This window comes from Neoarius graeffei, chromosome 6, assembly GCF_027579695.1.
Source record: "Neoarius graeffei isolate fNeoGra1 chromosome 6, fNeoGra1.pri, whole genome shotgun sequence".
Lineage (NCBI taxonomy): Eukaryota > Metazoa > Chordata > Actinopteri > Siluriformes > Ariidae > Neoarius > Neoarius graeffei.
This window is the reverse complement of record NC_083574.1, coordinates 1,263,174-1,275,673: the sequence shown is the minus strand read 5'-3', so window position 1 is coordinate 1,275,673 and position 12,500 is coordinate 1,263,174. Positions and strand designations below refer to the sequence as shown.

At 41.5% G+C, this 12,500-nt stretch overlaps 1 protein-coding gene across 1 annotated transcript in view; it reads left to right on the top strand.

The window, feature by feature from the left end:
• Positions 1-2,125: 2,125 nt before the first annotated feature.
• vwf (von Willebrand factor) overlaps positions 2,126-12,500 on the top strand; it is a 41,215-nt gene continuing 30,840 nt past the window's right edge. Inside the window, exons 1-14 of the mRNA XM_060923145.1 lie at positions 2,126-2,233; positions 3,511-3,580; positions 3,738-3,884; positions 3,998-4,100; positions 4,748-4,956; positions 5,583-5,704; positions 5,836-6,049; positions 6,194-6,316; positions 6,451-6,562; positions 8,366-8,412; positions 8,632-8,768; positions 10,023-10,161; positions 10,268-10,368; positions 12,155-12,350. Of these exons, the coding sequence (XP_060779128.1) occupies positions 3,511-3,580; positions 3,738-3,884; positions 3,998-4,100; positions 4,748-4,956; positions 5,583-5,704; positions 5,836-6,049; positions 6,194-6,316; positions 6,451-6,562; positions 8,366-8,412; positions 8,632-8,768; positions 10,023-10,161; positions 10,268-10,368; positions 12,155-12,350 (1,720 nt within the window). The 5' untranslated portion in view covers positions 2,126-2,233. The remainder of the gene's footprint in view (positions 2,234-3,510; positions 3,581-3,737; positions 3,885-3,997; positions 4,101-4,747; positions 4,957-5,582; positions 5,705-5,835; positions 6,050-6,193; positions 6,317-6,450; positions 6,563-8,365; positions 8,413-8,631; positions 8,769-10,022; positions 10,162-10,267; positions 10,369-12,154; positions 12,351-12,500) is intronic.

Here is a 12,500-nt window from a genome sequence, read left to right as displayed (position 1 = left end):
GGAGACTGAGGTGATGGTTGTGATGGAAAAAAACCCTGAAATGACATGAAGAAGAAACCTTGAGAGGAACCGGACTCACAATGGAACCCATCTCCATCTGGGTCACACCGAGCAGTGTGAATATTAATCATTCCTCTTCTCTAACTGTGTGCTATAGAGTCAGTCAGTGCTGAGTGTGTTTAAAGACTCTTCAGTGTAAACATCAAGGCCATTTTTATTTCATTATATTTTGAGCTTCAGGTCCATAATATCCTGTAATGACTGAGCCTTTAAGGTGTGGCTCACAGGTTTCTGAGTTCACACTCAGACGCGCAGCTTGTGAACAGGCAGCAGGCAACTGCTTGGGGCCCCCTGGCCCAGGGGCCCCTGAGAGTCGGGGCCCAAGGGCTTATTTATTTTGTTTTTTATTGTTTTTATTGTTCTTTACCATTGTATTTTCACATTTGGAATTAAAAAAAACTTTGGTTTCATACATTTTTCGTTGGTGTCAGATTATTTATAACATATTGGTGATGAACACTGGTCAGAAGGGCCCCCTGGAAATTTTTGCTTGGGGCCACAACAGACTCTAGAACCTTCTGGATTGGTTGATTGAAATAAAATAGCATATTGGATACTTTACTATACAACATTTCAGGATGTTCAAAAGTGACTCAAAAGCATTCTGATTCATTTAAACGGTTCATTCAGTTCGCACAGAAGAATCGACTCAGTGAAGTGAATCGGACTGGCACATCCCGGATTACAGTAAAGCGCTTTTCTTCTGCCGCACAGCTTCTCTGTGAAAACATTTGCAGACATTATTAGAATCAGACAGACACTGAGGAGCCACAGCGGTCCATACACACTTCATAAACGTTCATATGGACTTTTTAATCATTCCTTACATGGCACTGGGCGCTGGACCTGCTGTAAATACAGAGAGAGAGAGAGAGAGAGAGAGAGTGTGTGTGTGTGTGTGTGTGTGTGTGTGTGAAAGATATTTGGGTGGAGTAGGATGAGTGAGTGTGTGTGTGTGTGTGTGTGTGTGTGTGTGTGTGTGTGTGTGTGTGTGCACTTCATGTTCTTGGCAGTGAGAACGAGCTCACTGTATGATAAAAGAACAACATGCTGTGTACGTGGATTTATTGTGTGTGTGTGTGTGTGTGTGTGTTACTGTTTCCACTCCAAACCTGATGAGCAGCATATCTCCGAGTGTTTCTTTTCCTGCACGTATTCCTCTCACACCACAGCAATTAACTTACCAACAATTACAGTTTTTTATTTATTAAAGAACGACACATCGTACATTTTATCCATTTATAGTTACATTCAGTGTTGTGGAATGTTGGCAAAACGAGTTTGCTCCTGTTGTCACTGACGTTATAGCAGCTATAAACGCTCGTTCCCTCTCCAGACTCTCTCTTAAAGTTAATAAGGAAAAAAAAAAATCCCGCAGTTTGTTCCATCGTGTTCCTGAGAAACTGTACAGAAGTGTAAACTCATCTGTCCTTAAACCTCCAGCTTCACCTCTGACTGTTACACAGTGCTCACACTGGAGACTCCTTACAGAGACCACACACACACACACACACACACACACACACACACACACACACACACACCCTGTGAATGAGCTGTTACTATAGAAAGCATAATGCATCAGAACAAGAGTATTAATATAATAAACCTTTGATTATAGGAAATTAATCAACATGTTCTGACCAATCAGTACCCAGAATTCAGTAGTGCTGTGGGGTAATAACTTTTAAAGCATCTGTTTTGAACATTCCTCACCCCTCGGAGTCTCCTCTCTGGGATTCCATTGTTTTATCTCTGCAATTATACAGAATGCCAGTGTGTGGTGAGTTTGGACTACTTTCCAGGTATTGTGTGTGTGTGTGTGTGTGTGTGTGTGTGTGTGTGTGTGTGTGTGTGTGTGTGTGTGTGTGTGTCTGCGTGAGAGTGTGTGTTTAGTTTGGCATGGGTCTACCTTGTTGCTTTTTCCTATCTGTCTTCACTCTGCGATTAATCTTTTGGTTCCTTTGGTGCCCAAACTTCCTCCAATTGTTCCCTCCTAATGAGAACAAGAAAGGAAATCACACCAACTCTCTCTCTCTCTCTTTCACTCCTATAAAATCACTTCTTCTCTTCTTCTCACAGCTGACACTCTGACGTCCCTGAAACAGTGAGAGCTGGAGACTGAACCCAGGCAGGTGAAGAGGCTCAGGTGCTCGACACGGTTCTCCTGAAGGTACTCTTACTGCATGCGTGTGTTAAGTGTTCTTGCATCTTGCATATTTTGCATGCGCGTGTGTGTGTGTACGTGTGTGTGTTCTGAGGAAAGGATGATCCAGTTTTTAAACCGTCCCTCAGGTTTTTTGTTCTATACAGAACTCATGTTAAGTTCATGGTTCCCCATGAGGTCCAGAGCAATCCTGTAAGAACCTGCAGATGTTCTAGATGCAACATTATTCCTAATTATGGAGAAGTTCATTTTCATTAAAGATTCTTTGGATGATGAAAGATTGTAGCTTTTTAAAAATATTTGTCCTCAGAATTATTAATTTCTGAATGAGAAACTCTTTGTTCTAGTGTTATAGAGCCCTGTAGAGACTGTTTAAGCTGAAGAACTCTTTATGGTTCTAGATTTCTAAATATATTCTAATTAAAAACTTCTGTGAAATAGAAACCCTGGCTGTGTGGTTCTATATAGCATACATAGAACATTTTACGGGTTCCCCAGGAGTGATGACCCAACACACTCTTTAGGAAGCTTGATTAAAATTATTGTACACACTTTAGAACCTTCATCAGAGTAAAATCTGACACAGTGACATGTTAAATAGCCCTTAATCCAGTGAAGAGGTTAAATCAGTGCAGGTTAGTGGAGCTCGCTATTGTTGTTGTTGAAATCAGATCTGTTGATGTGTCTTGAGGACGTTCTGGACCGTTACCTTCCCAGTGTGATGTGACAGTAGAAAGTAAATCTGCAGTGAAAACAGGCCAATTAGAAACCTGCCATAGCTACAATTCCACACCTGTTAGCAGAGAGGGTGTGGCTTTCAGAGTTCTTTCTCGTTTAAGGATGTTGGCCAATCAGAGTGAAGCTATTTACATAGTATATTAATATTTAAAAGCACAAATGCAAAAGCAGCCTGTTTTATCCTGTAAAGTTTAAATACTGTGCTATAAAACAGCATGAGAAACAACTAACCAGAATGTTTTTTTTTCAGTTTAAAAATAACTTACAAACTTTACAAAACCATCTCAAGGAATTTTATATTTTTAATTAATAATTAATAAATATTAATCTGTTTTTTTTGTTAATGAATCAGCCAAATGAGAAAATGTACATGATTATGTAGCTATTATTTTACATGCAGTAAGATTTTACAGCGCTGTAGTGTAGATATGTTTTACAGAAATTTACTGATAGCGAACCATAAATTACTGTAAAATTTACAGACATTTTTACAGTGTTAATTACTGTATATTATAATAAATTAATCAATTATTTTTATTGCTCAGATGGAGACACTTCTGTCGAGACGATCAACTTTGACTGCAATTACAGGACTTCTCCTCCTACATTTAACAGGCAAGTGTGTGTGTGTGTGTGTGTGTGTGTGTGTGTGTGTGTGCGCTTTGATATGTACAGTATTAACTTTATACATACAGAGAGAGAGAGAGAGAGAGAGAGAGAGAGTGTGTGTGTGTGTGTGTGTGTGTGTGTGTAATGTTTCTTTCACCTGCAGGGTGTGTGTTCGCGGAAGTATCTGGGCGCTGCAGTGTGTTTGGTCGTCAGCACATACACACATTTGATGGAGTGATTTATGAGTTCGCTGGTGATTGCAGCTACATGCTGGCTGGAGACTGTCAGAGCAGAACCTTCTCAATCCTGGGTAAATTACACACACACACACACACACACACACACACACACACACACACACAGCTGCATATGAGAAATGAATTATGAATTGTGGTCTATAATGTTGTGTGTGTGTGTGTGTAGGTGATTTCTCACATGGCAAGAGGAAAGGTGTGAGTGTGTTCCTTGGTGAGGTCTTTGAGTTACATCTGTCTGTCGATGGCACTCTAACACAACAAGGAGAGAAGTAAAGAATCTCTCTCTCTCTCTCTCTCTCTCTCTCTCTCTCTCTCTCTCTCTGTGTGTGTGTGTGTGTGTGTGTTGCACTAAAATACTGAGTGATGAAAAACAGTTAATGTCCTGAAGTTGATTATTTTCCTCTAACAGTACAGTACGTCCCCATGTGTTTTATTCCTCTCACACCACAGTGATTTACCAAACAACACGTCATATGTTTTATCCGTTTATAGTTACATTTAATGTTTGCAAAATTAGTTAGTTGGTGTTGTCATGTACATTATAGCAGCGATAAACACTTGTTCCCTCTCCAGTGCCTCTTGTTCTCTCTCGAAGTCAATAAGACAAAAACCCGCAGTTTGCTCCATCGTGTTCCTGAGAAACTGTACAGAAGTGTAAACTCCTCTGTCCTGAAGACGTCAGAAAACTGAAACCTCCAGCTTCACCTCTGACTGTTACACAGCGCTCACACTGGAGACTCCTTACAGAGACCACACACTACAGAAAACTTACCAATTTTTAAATCTTATTACATGTAACTAAAAAAAGATTTAAAAAAATCATGTGGTATAAGAGGAATAAAACATGAGATCGTTCTGTTATCGGAAAATAATCTTTATTTTGTGTGTGCGTGTGTGTGTGTGTGTGTGTGTGTAGTCTCCAGCTGCCCTACGCCACTAACTCCGTGTTTGCGGGTTATGAGCTGGGCAGTGTGCATTTATGGAGTGATGAGTTTGGTTTCTCCGTTCGCATCGACCCAACTCACAACATCCAGATCACACTTAGGAAACAGCACCAGAACCAAACCTGCGGCCTGTGTGGGAACTTTAACTCCGCCCCTCGTGACGACTACACAGCACAAGAAGGTAAATCATCATATCATCCTCATCATCCTCACCAGGAGGGAAATGGGTGGAGACTAAACACAGGAAATAATTGTGCACTTTCTCAGAGCTTTCTTGAGTGTGAGAGTGTTTACTGTTCTTTGGAATTTCCTCAACAGCTCTGACAATCTGCGTTCATGATTTGTTTTCAAACATGTGTTAAAGGCAGTATGTGAGGCACGGTGGTTATCACTGTCACCTCACAGCGAGAAGGTTCTGGGTTCGAACCTCATGGCCAACAGGGCCTTTCAGTGTGGAATTTGTGTTTCGTCTGTGTGGGTTTCCTCTGGGTGCTGTGGTTTCCTCCCACAGTTGAAAGACATGTTAATTTGGTAAAATACCCAGCCACTGGGGTTGAACAATCCAGTGCGTATTTAGTGCCAGTTCCAAGCCCGGATAGACTGGGGAGGGTCGTGTCAGGGAGGGCATCCGCTGTAAAACCTATGCCAAATCAAATATGTGGAACAGATCGGCTGTGGGGACCCATAACGGGAACAGGCAAAGGGAGAAGAAGCTAAAAGTGGAGCAATAACACCTCTTATCCTGCTGAATTCTGGGTTCTGATTGGCCAGAAGGTGTTGATTAGGAGTGTGTGTGTGTGTGTTTAGGTTTTGTGACTGAGGATCCATATGACTTTGCCAATTCTTGGGCCCTTAATGGTGCAGCAAAAGTGTGTAAGCGAGTGAAACCACAATCTCAGACCTGTAACACTACGAGAGACTCAGCACAGGTCAGGACATCAGCTGTCAATCATATTATGGTACTATTTTCACGATGAGAAATAAAGACACCTGTGCTGACAAGTGTGTGTGTGTGTGTGTGTGTGTGTGTGTGTGTGTGTGTGTGTGTGTGTGTGTGTAGTTGATGTCTCAGTGTGAGGTTCTGCGGACCTCAGCGGTGCTCCTGCGCTGTAACCACCTGGTGGATGTAGATGCCTTCTTGGCGGTGTGTGCGTCGGATATGTGTCACTGTGGAGACGGTGAGGAGTGTGTGTGCCACGCCCTGCTGGAGTATGCACGCACCTGCGCAAGCCACGGACTCGTTCTGCACGGCTGGCACACACAGAGCCAGTGCAGTGAGTAACACACACGCACACACACGCACACACACACACACACACACACACACACACACACACACACACACACACACACACACACACAGAAAGCGACAGAAACACCTGTCTAGGTTTTCATGTGCAATACATGTGTGTGTGCAGCTCCGAAGTGTCCAGTAGGAATGCAGTACACTGAGTGCTCTCAGCCTTGTTCCACATCATGTCAGAGCATCAACATCCATGAACTCTGCAGGGACGAGTGTATAGACGGCTGCACCTGTGCAGGTGAGGGGGCGGAGCCACATGAAGCCGACCTTTACACTGATTTGACATTTTGCTGCTAAGATTATGAAGCTAAATGCATTTGTTTTTGTTTTTTTTTATCTAGTAAAACATTTGCTCTGTGTGTGTGTGTGTAGCGGGTAAGGTACTGGATCGAGAGCAGTGTGTGGACGTTTCTCAGTGTTCATGTCGGCACATGGGAAAACACTTTCCCCCAGGGTCCACTGTCTCACAGGACTGCAACACATGGTACACACACACACACACATATTACACATAATAATAATAATAATAATAATGAGGGCGGCACGGTGGTGTAGTGGTTAGCGCTGTCGCCTCACAGCAAGAAGGTCCTGGGTTCGAGCCCCGGGGCCGGCGAGGGCCTTTCTGTGCGGAGTTTGCATGTTCTCCCCGTGTCCGCGTGGGTTTCCTCCGGGTGCTCCGGTTTCCCCCACAGTCCAAAGACATGCAGGTTAGGTTAACTGGTGACTCTAAATTGAGCGTAGGTGTGAATGTGAGTGTGAATGGTTGTCTGTGTCTATGTGTCAGCCCTGTGATGACCTGGCGACTTGTCCAGGGTGAACCCCGCCTTTCACCCGTAGTCAGCTGGGATAGGCTCCAGCTTGCCTGCGACCCTGTAGAAGGATAAAGCGGCTAGAGATAATGAATGAATGAATGAATAAATAATAATAATAATAATAATCTTTAACTCTTTAATCTCTCAGGGTTGTACACATTTTAGAGGTAAAATAATTGAACACTATTTATTATAAAATATAAAAACACAATTTTATCTTTATTTTTAATAAATTCATCACAAATCTGTACAAATTTCTGTAAATCATAAAAATATATTTAACATAAACATTTAAGGTTAAAACTCCTAAAAGTCAAAGTTAAACAGGTTCTTTAATTTTAATCTTTATTTCAGTTAAATTTACCTCTTTGTGTGTGTGTAAAACTATATAAATCTATAAATCTGTATCGGACGGTGGCACGGTGGTGTAGTGGTTAGCGCTGTCGCCTCACAGCAAGAAGGTTCTGGGTTCGAGCCCTGTGGCCGGCGAGGGCCTTTCTGTGCGGAGTTTGCATGTTCTCCCCGTGTCCGCGTGGGTTTCCTCCGGGTGCTCCGGTTTCCCCCACAGTCCAAAGACATGCAGGTTAGGTTAACTGGTGACTCTAAATTGAGCGTAGGTGTGAATGTGAGTGTGAATGGTTGTCTGTGTCTATGTGTCAGCCCTGTGATGACCTGGCGACTTGTCCAGGGTGAACCCCGCCTTTCGCCCGTAGTCAGCTGGGATAGGCTCCAGCTTGCCTGCGACCCTGTAGAAGGATAAAGCGGCTAGAGATAATGAGATGAGATGAGAAATCTGTATCGTGTGTATTGATGTGCTGCCCCCTAGTGCTTAGCGATGTAATTACACTTTACCTCCAAAACAGATTTTAAACAAACAAGTAATAAACATTTTAAAATATTTTATTGCAGATTATTTTATTTTGCTAATTAGATTAATTTGCTACTTTGATTTCAGTATGTACTTTATTCTGGTCACAGTCACTGTGCTTATTTAGTTTTAGAAATCATTATTTAATGAGCACAGACAGTAATTACTGATTATATAATCATAATAAACAATAATAAGTTAGATTTATATCGCACCTTTCTCAAACTCAAGGTTACTTTACATGGGTATGTAGCAAAAACGAATGAACACACACACACACACACACACACACACACACACACACACACACACACACACACACAAGTTGCTAAAGAGTGATAAGTTTGAGTTTAAATTATATCATTTAATAATTTCTTATTTAATATGAAAACAAATCATTTAATTAATTTAATGTAGATGAATATTGATTGATTGATTGATTGATTGATTGATTGATTGATTGATTGATTGATTGATTGATTGATTGATTGATTGATTGATTGATTGACAAACTTCTTGTATTTATTTCTTCATGGCAGTAGAGTTAGATGTGTCAGCGCAGTCAGATGGTTTTCACTGCAGCACCGTGTTCTGTTTTTATTCACAGTGTGTGTCGTCATGGATCGTGGGAATGCACCAATGAGGAATGTCCAGGCAAGGATTCTCTCTCTTGTGCACACACACACACACACACACACACACACACACACACACACACACACAAACCATCATCATCATCATCATCAATACCATCATGTTTATGTGTCCACTATTAATGATAGCACAGTGTGTCATGATTCCTTCTGTGTGTGTGTGTGTGTGTGTGTGTGTGTGTGTGTGTGTGTGTGTGTGTGTGTGTGTGTGTGTGTGTAGGAGAGTGTGTGGTTACAGGACAGTCCCACTTTAAGACCTTTGATGATAAATTCTTCACCTTCAGTGGAATGTGTCAGTATTTGTTGGCTAAAGACTGTCACAGCAGCACCTTCTCCGCCCTCATAGACACCGTGCAGGTACATTTATCATTTAACCTCCTATTAACCTCCAATTAACCTTCTATTAACAGTTACCTATGTATTTATACATTGAATCATCTTCACGTCCTCCAGTGTTTTATTCCTCTTACACCTCGCTTACAGTTTTAAGGGCTGAACATTTTTATCCATTTCTACTTACATTTAAAGTTGTAGAATGCTGTTACCAGTGTTGGGCACGTTACTTTCAAAAAGTAATTAGTTATAGTTACTAGTTACTTTTCCCAAAAAGTAACTGAGTTAGTAACGGAGTTACTTTGTCATAAAAGTAACTAATTACCAGGGAAAGTAATTATTCCGTTACATTTTGTTCCCCCCCCCAAAAAAAAAAAAAATCAAATTCAATTAGTGTAATCATAATAAAAGTGAATGTTAAATGTGTTTAATGACTGAAATGGACACTTAACAGAACCAATTAGTAACATTATCTACATTATATTAATATTTTTGTGGGACAATGCGAGATAAGACATCTATCAAATGTAATATATTTTTGCAGTTATTAAAATTATGTTACTAATTACTGGCCACTGACGAGGACAAACGCTTTGTTCCTCGACATAATGTGCATTGCACGTAAACACTCTTGCCTTTTATTTCAAGTAATGAAAAGTAATGGCTGTATTTCCAATGTGAAAGCGCAGTGCTGGGCTCACCGCTCGCCATCGCTGGCTCTTCCGATTGAAAGCGTGCGCAGTAGTGCAGTAGGCGTGGCCTACCTACATATGTTGTCTAAATCTACTCTGATTGGCTTACTGTGCCGTTGTCTCGTGTCTCCCCGCCCCACACTAAAGCAGAGTAAAGAAAGGCTGAACGAGCAGCGTGCCAGATGAGAACAGCTTTAATAAAGTAACGCATAGTATTTTATTGTAAGTAACGGGAACGGCGTTATAACGATGTAAAAAGTAATTAGTTAGATTACTCGTTACTAAAAAAAGTAACGCCGTTAGTAACGCCGTTTATTCTAACGCCGTTATTCCCATCACTGGCTGTTACACAGCGCTGACACTGGAGTCTCCTTCCAGAAATGTTACAGACACACCCCTGTGAATGAGCTGTTACTATAGAAACCAAAACATTAGAAAATGCACATTAATGCTAAATAAACCTGCACTACAGTCAGAGCTGCTGTTACAGAGAATTAATCAGCACCTTCTGACCAATCAGAGCGCTGTGCTGTAAATAAAACTAACATTCTACAGAGAGTATAGTAATTGTGTGTGTGTGTGTTAGTGTGCAGATGACCCAGATGCCGTGTGCACACGTTCAGTCACCTTGAAGTTCCAGAATCTGGCCAATCAGACAATCAGGTTGAAGCATGGAGGCGTGGTCTCTGTGGATGGCATTGATGTTCAAACTCCATTAATTAATGGTGAGTTTAAAATAAATATAATGATAATTATTTGTGTGTATAATAAAGTGTTATGTGTTAATGTGTGTGTGTGTGTGTGTGTGTGTGTGTGTGTGTGTGTGTGTAGGACGTCTACGTATCCAGAGCACAGTGTTATCATCAGTGAGGTTAAACTTTGGAGATGATCTCCAGTTGGACTGGGATGGTCATGGACATGTGCAGCTCAGGGTGAGAGAGAGAGAGAGAGAGAGAGAGAGAGAGAGAGAGAGAGAGAGTGTGTGTGTGTGTGTGTGTGTGTGTGTGTGTAGGGGGTGATGATCGTTAAAGTGTACACATACAGTGGTGCTTGAAAGTTTGTGAACCCTTTAGAATTTTCTATATTTCTGCATAAATATGACCTAAAGCATCATCAGATTTTCACACAAGTCCTAAAAGTAGATAAAGAGAACCCAGTTAAACAAATGAGACAAAAATATTATACTTGGTCATTTATTTATTGAGGAAAATGACCCAATATTACATATTTGTGAGTGGCAAAAGTATGTGACCCTTTGCTTTCAGTATCTGGTGTGACCCCCTTGTGCAGCAATAACTGCAACTAAACGTTTGCGGTAACTGTTGATCAGTCCTGCACACCGGCTTGGAGGAATTTTAGCCCGTTCCTCCGTACAGAACAGCTTCAACTCTGGGATGTTGGTGGGTTTCCTCACATGAACTGCTCGCTTCAGGTCCTTCCACAACATTTCCATTGGATTAAGGTCAGGACTTTGACTTGGCCATTCCAAAACATTCACTTTATTCTTCTTTAACCATTCTTTGGTAGAACGACTTGTGTGCTTAGGGTCGTTGTCTTGCTGCATGACCCACCTTCTCTTGAGATTCAGTTCATGGACAGATGTCCTGACATTTTCCTTTAGAATTCGCTGGTATAATTCAGAATTCATTGTTCCATCAATGATGGCAAGCCGTCCTGGCCCAGATGCAGCAAAACAGGCCCAAACCATGATACTACCACCACCATGTTTCACAGATGGGATAAGGTTCTTATGCTGGAATGCAGTGTTTTCCTTTCTCCAAACATAATGCTTCTCATTTAAACCAAAAAATTCTATTTTGGTCTCATCCATCCACAAAACATTTTTCCAGTAGCCTTCTGGCTTGTCCACATGATCTTTAGCAAAGTGCAGACAAGCAGCAATGTTCTTTTTGGAGAGCAGTGGCTTTCTCCTTGCAACCCTGCCATGCACACCATTGTTGTTCAGTGTTCTCCTGATGGTGGACTCATGAACATTAACATTAGCCAATGTGAGAGAGACCTTCAGTTGCTCAGAAGTTACCCTGGGGTCCTTTGTGACTTCGCTGACTATTACATGCCTTACTCTTGGAGTGATCTTTGTTGGTCGACCACTCCTGGGGAGGGTAACAATGGTCTTGAATTTCCTCCATTTGTTTGTACACAATCTGTCTGACTGTGGATTGGTGGAGTCCAAACTCTTTAGAGATGGTTTTGTAACCTTTTCCAGCCTGATGAGCATCAACAACGCTTTTTCTGAGGTCCTCAGAAATCTCCTTTGTTCGTGCCATGATACACTTCCACAAACATGTGTTGTGAAGATCAGACTTTGATAGATCCCTGTTCTTTAAATAAAACAGGGTGCCCACTCACACCTGATTGTCATCCCATTGATTGAAAACACCTGACTCTAATTTCACCTTCAAATTAACTGCTAATCCGAGAGGTTCACATACTTTTGCCACTCACAGATATGTAATATTGGATCATTTTCCTCAATAAATAAATAACCAAGTATAATATTTTTGTCTCATTTGTTTAACTGGGTTCTCTTTATCTACTTTTAGGACTTGTGTGAAAATCTGATGATGTTTTAGGTCATATTTATGCAGAAATATAAAAAATTATAAAGGGTTCACAAACTTTCAAGCACCACTGTACGTGCAGAAGATACATTATGTGTGTGTGTGTGTGTGTGTGTGTGTGTGTGTGTGTGTGTAGCTAAGTCCAATCTATGCAGGAAAAACATGTGGTCTTTGTGGTAACTATAATGGTAACCAAGGAGACGACTTCCTGACGGTGGGCGGGCTGGTGGAGACGCGAGTGGAGGGCTTTGGGAACGCGTGGAAGATGAACGCTGAATGTGACAACGTCCAGAAACAACCCACTGACCCCTGCAGCTTAAACCCTAAGAGAGGTACGCACACACACACACACACACACACACACACACACACACACACACACACACACACACACACACACGTTTAGAGATTTAGCATTAATTAGCTGCATTAATAATTATTTCAGTGAAAGGTACTCAAAAGGTTATTGTGTGTGTGTGTGT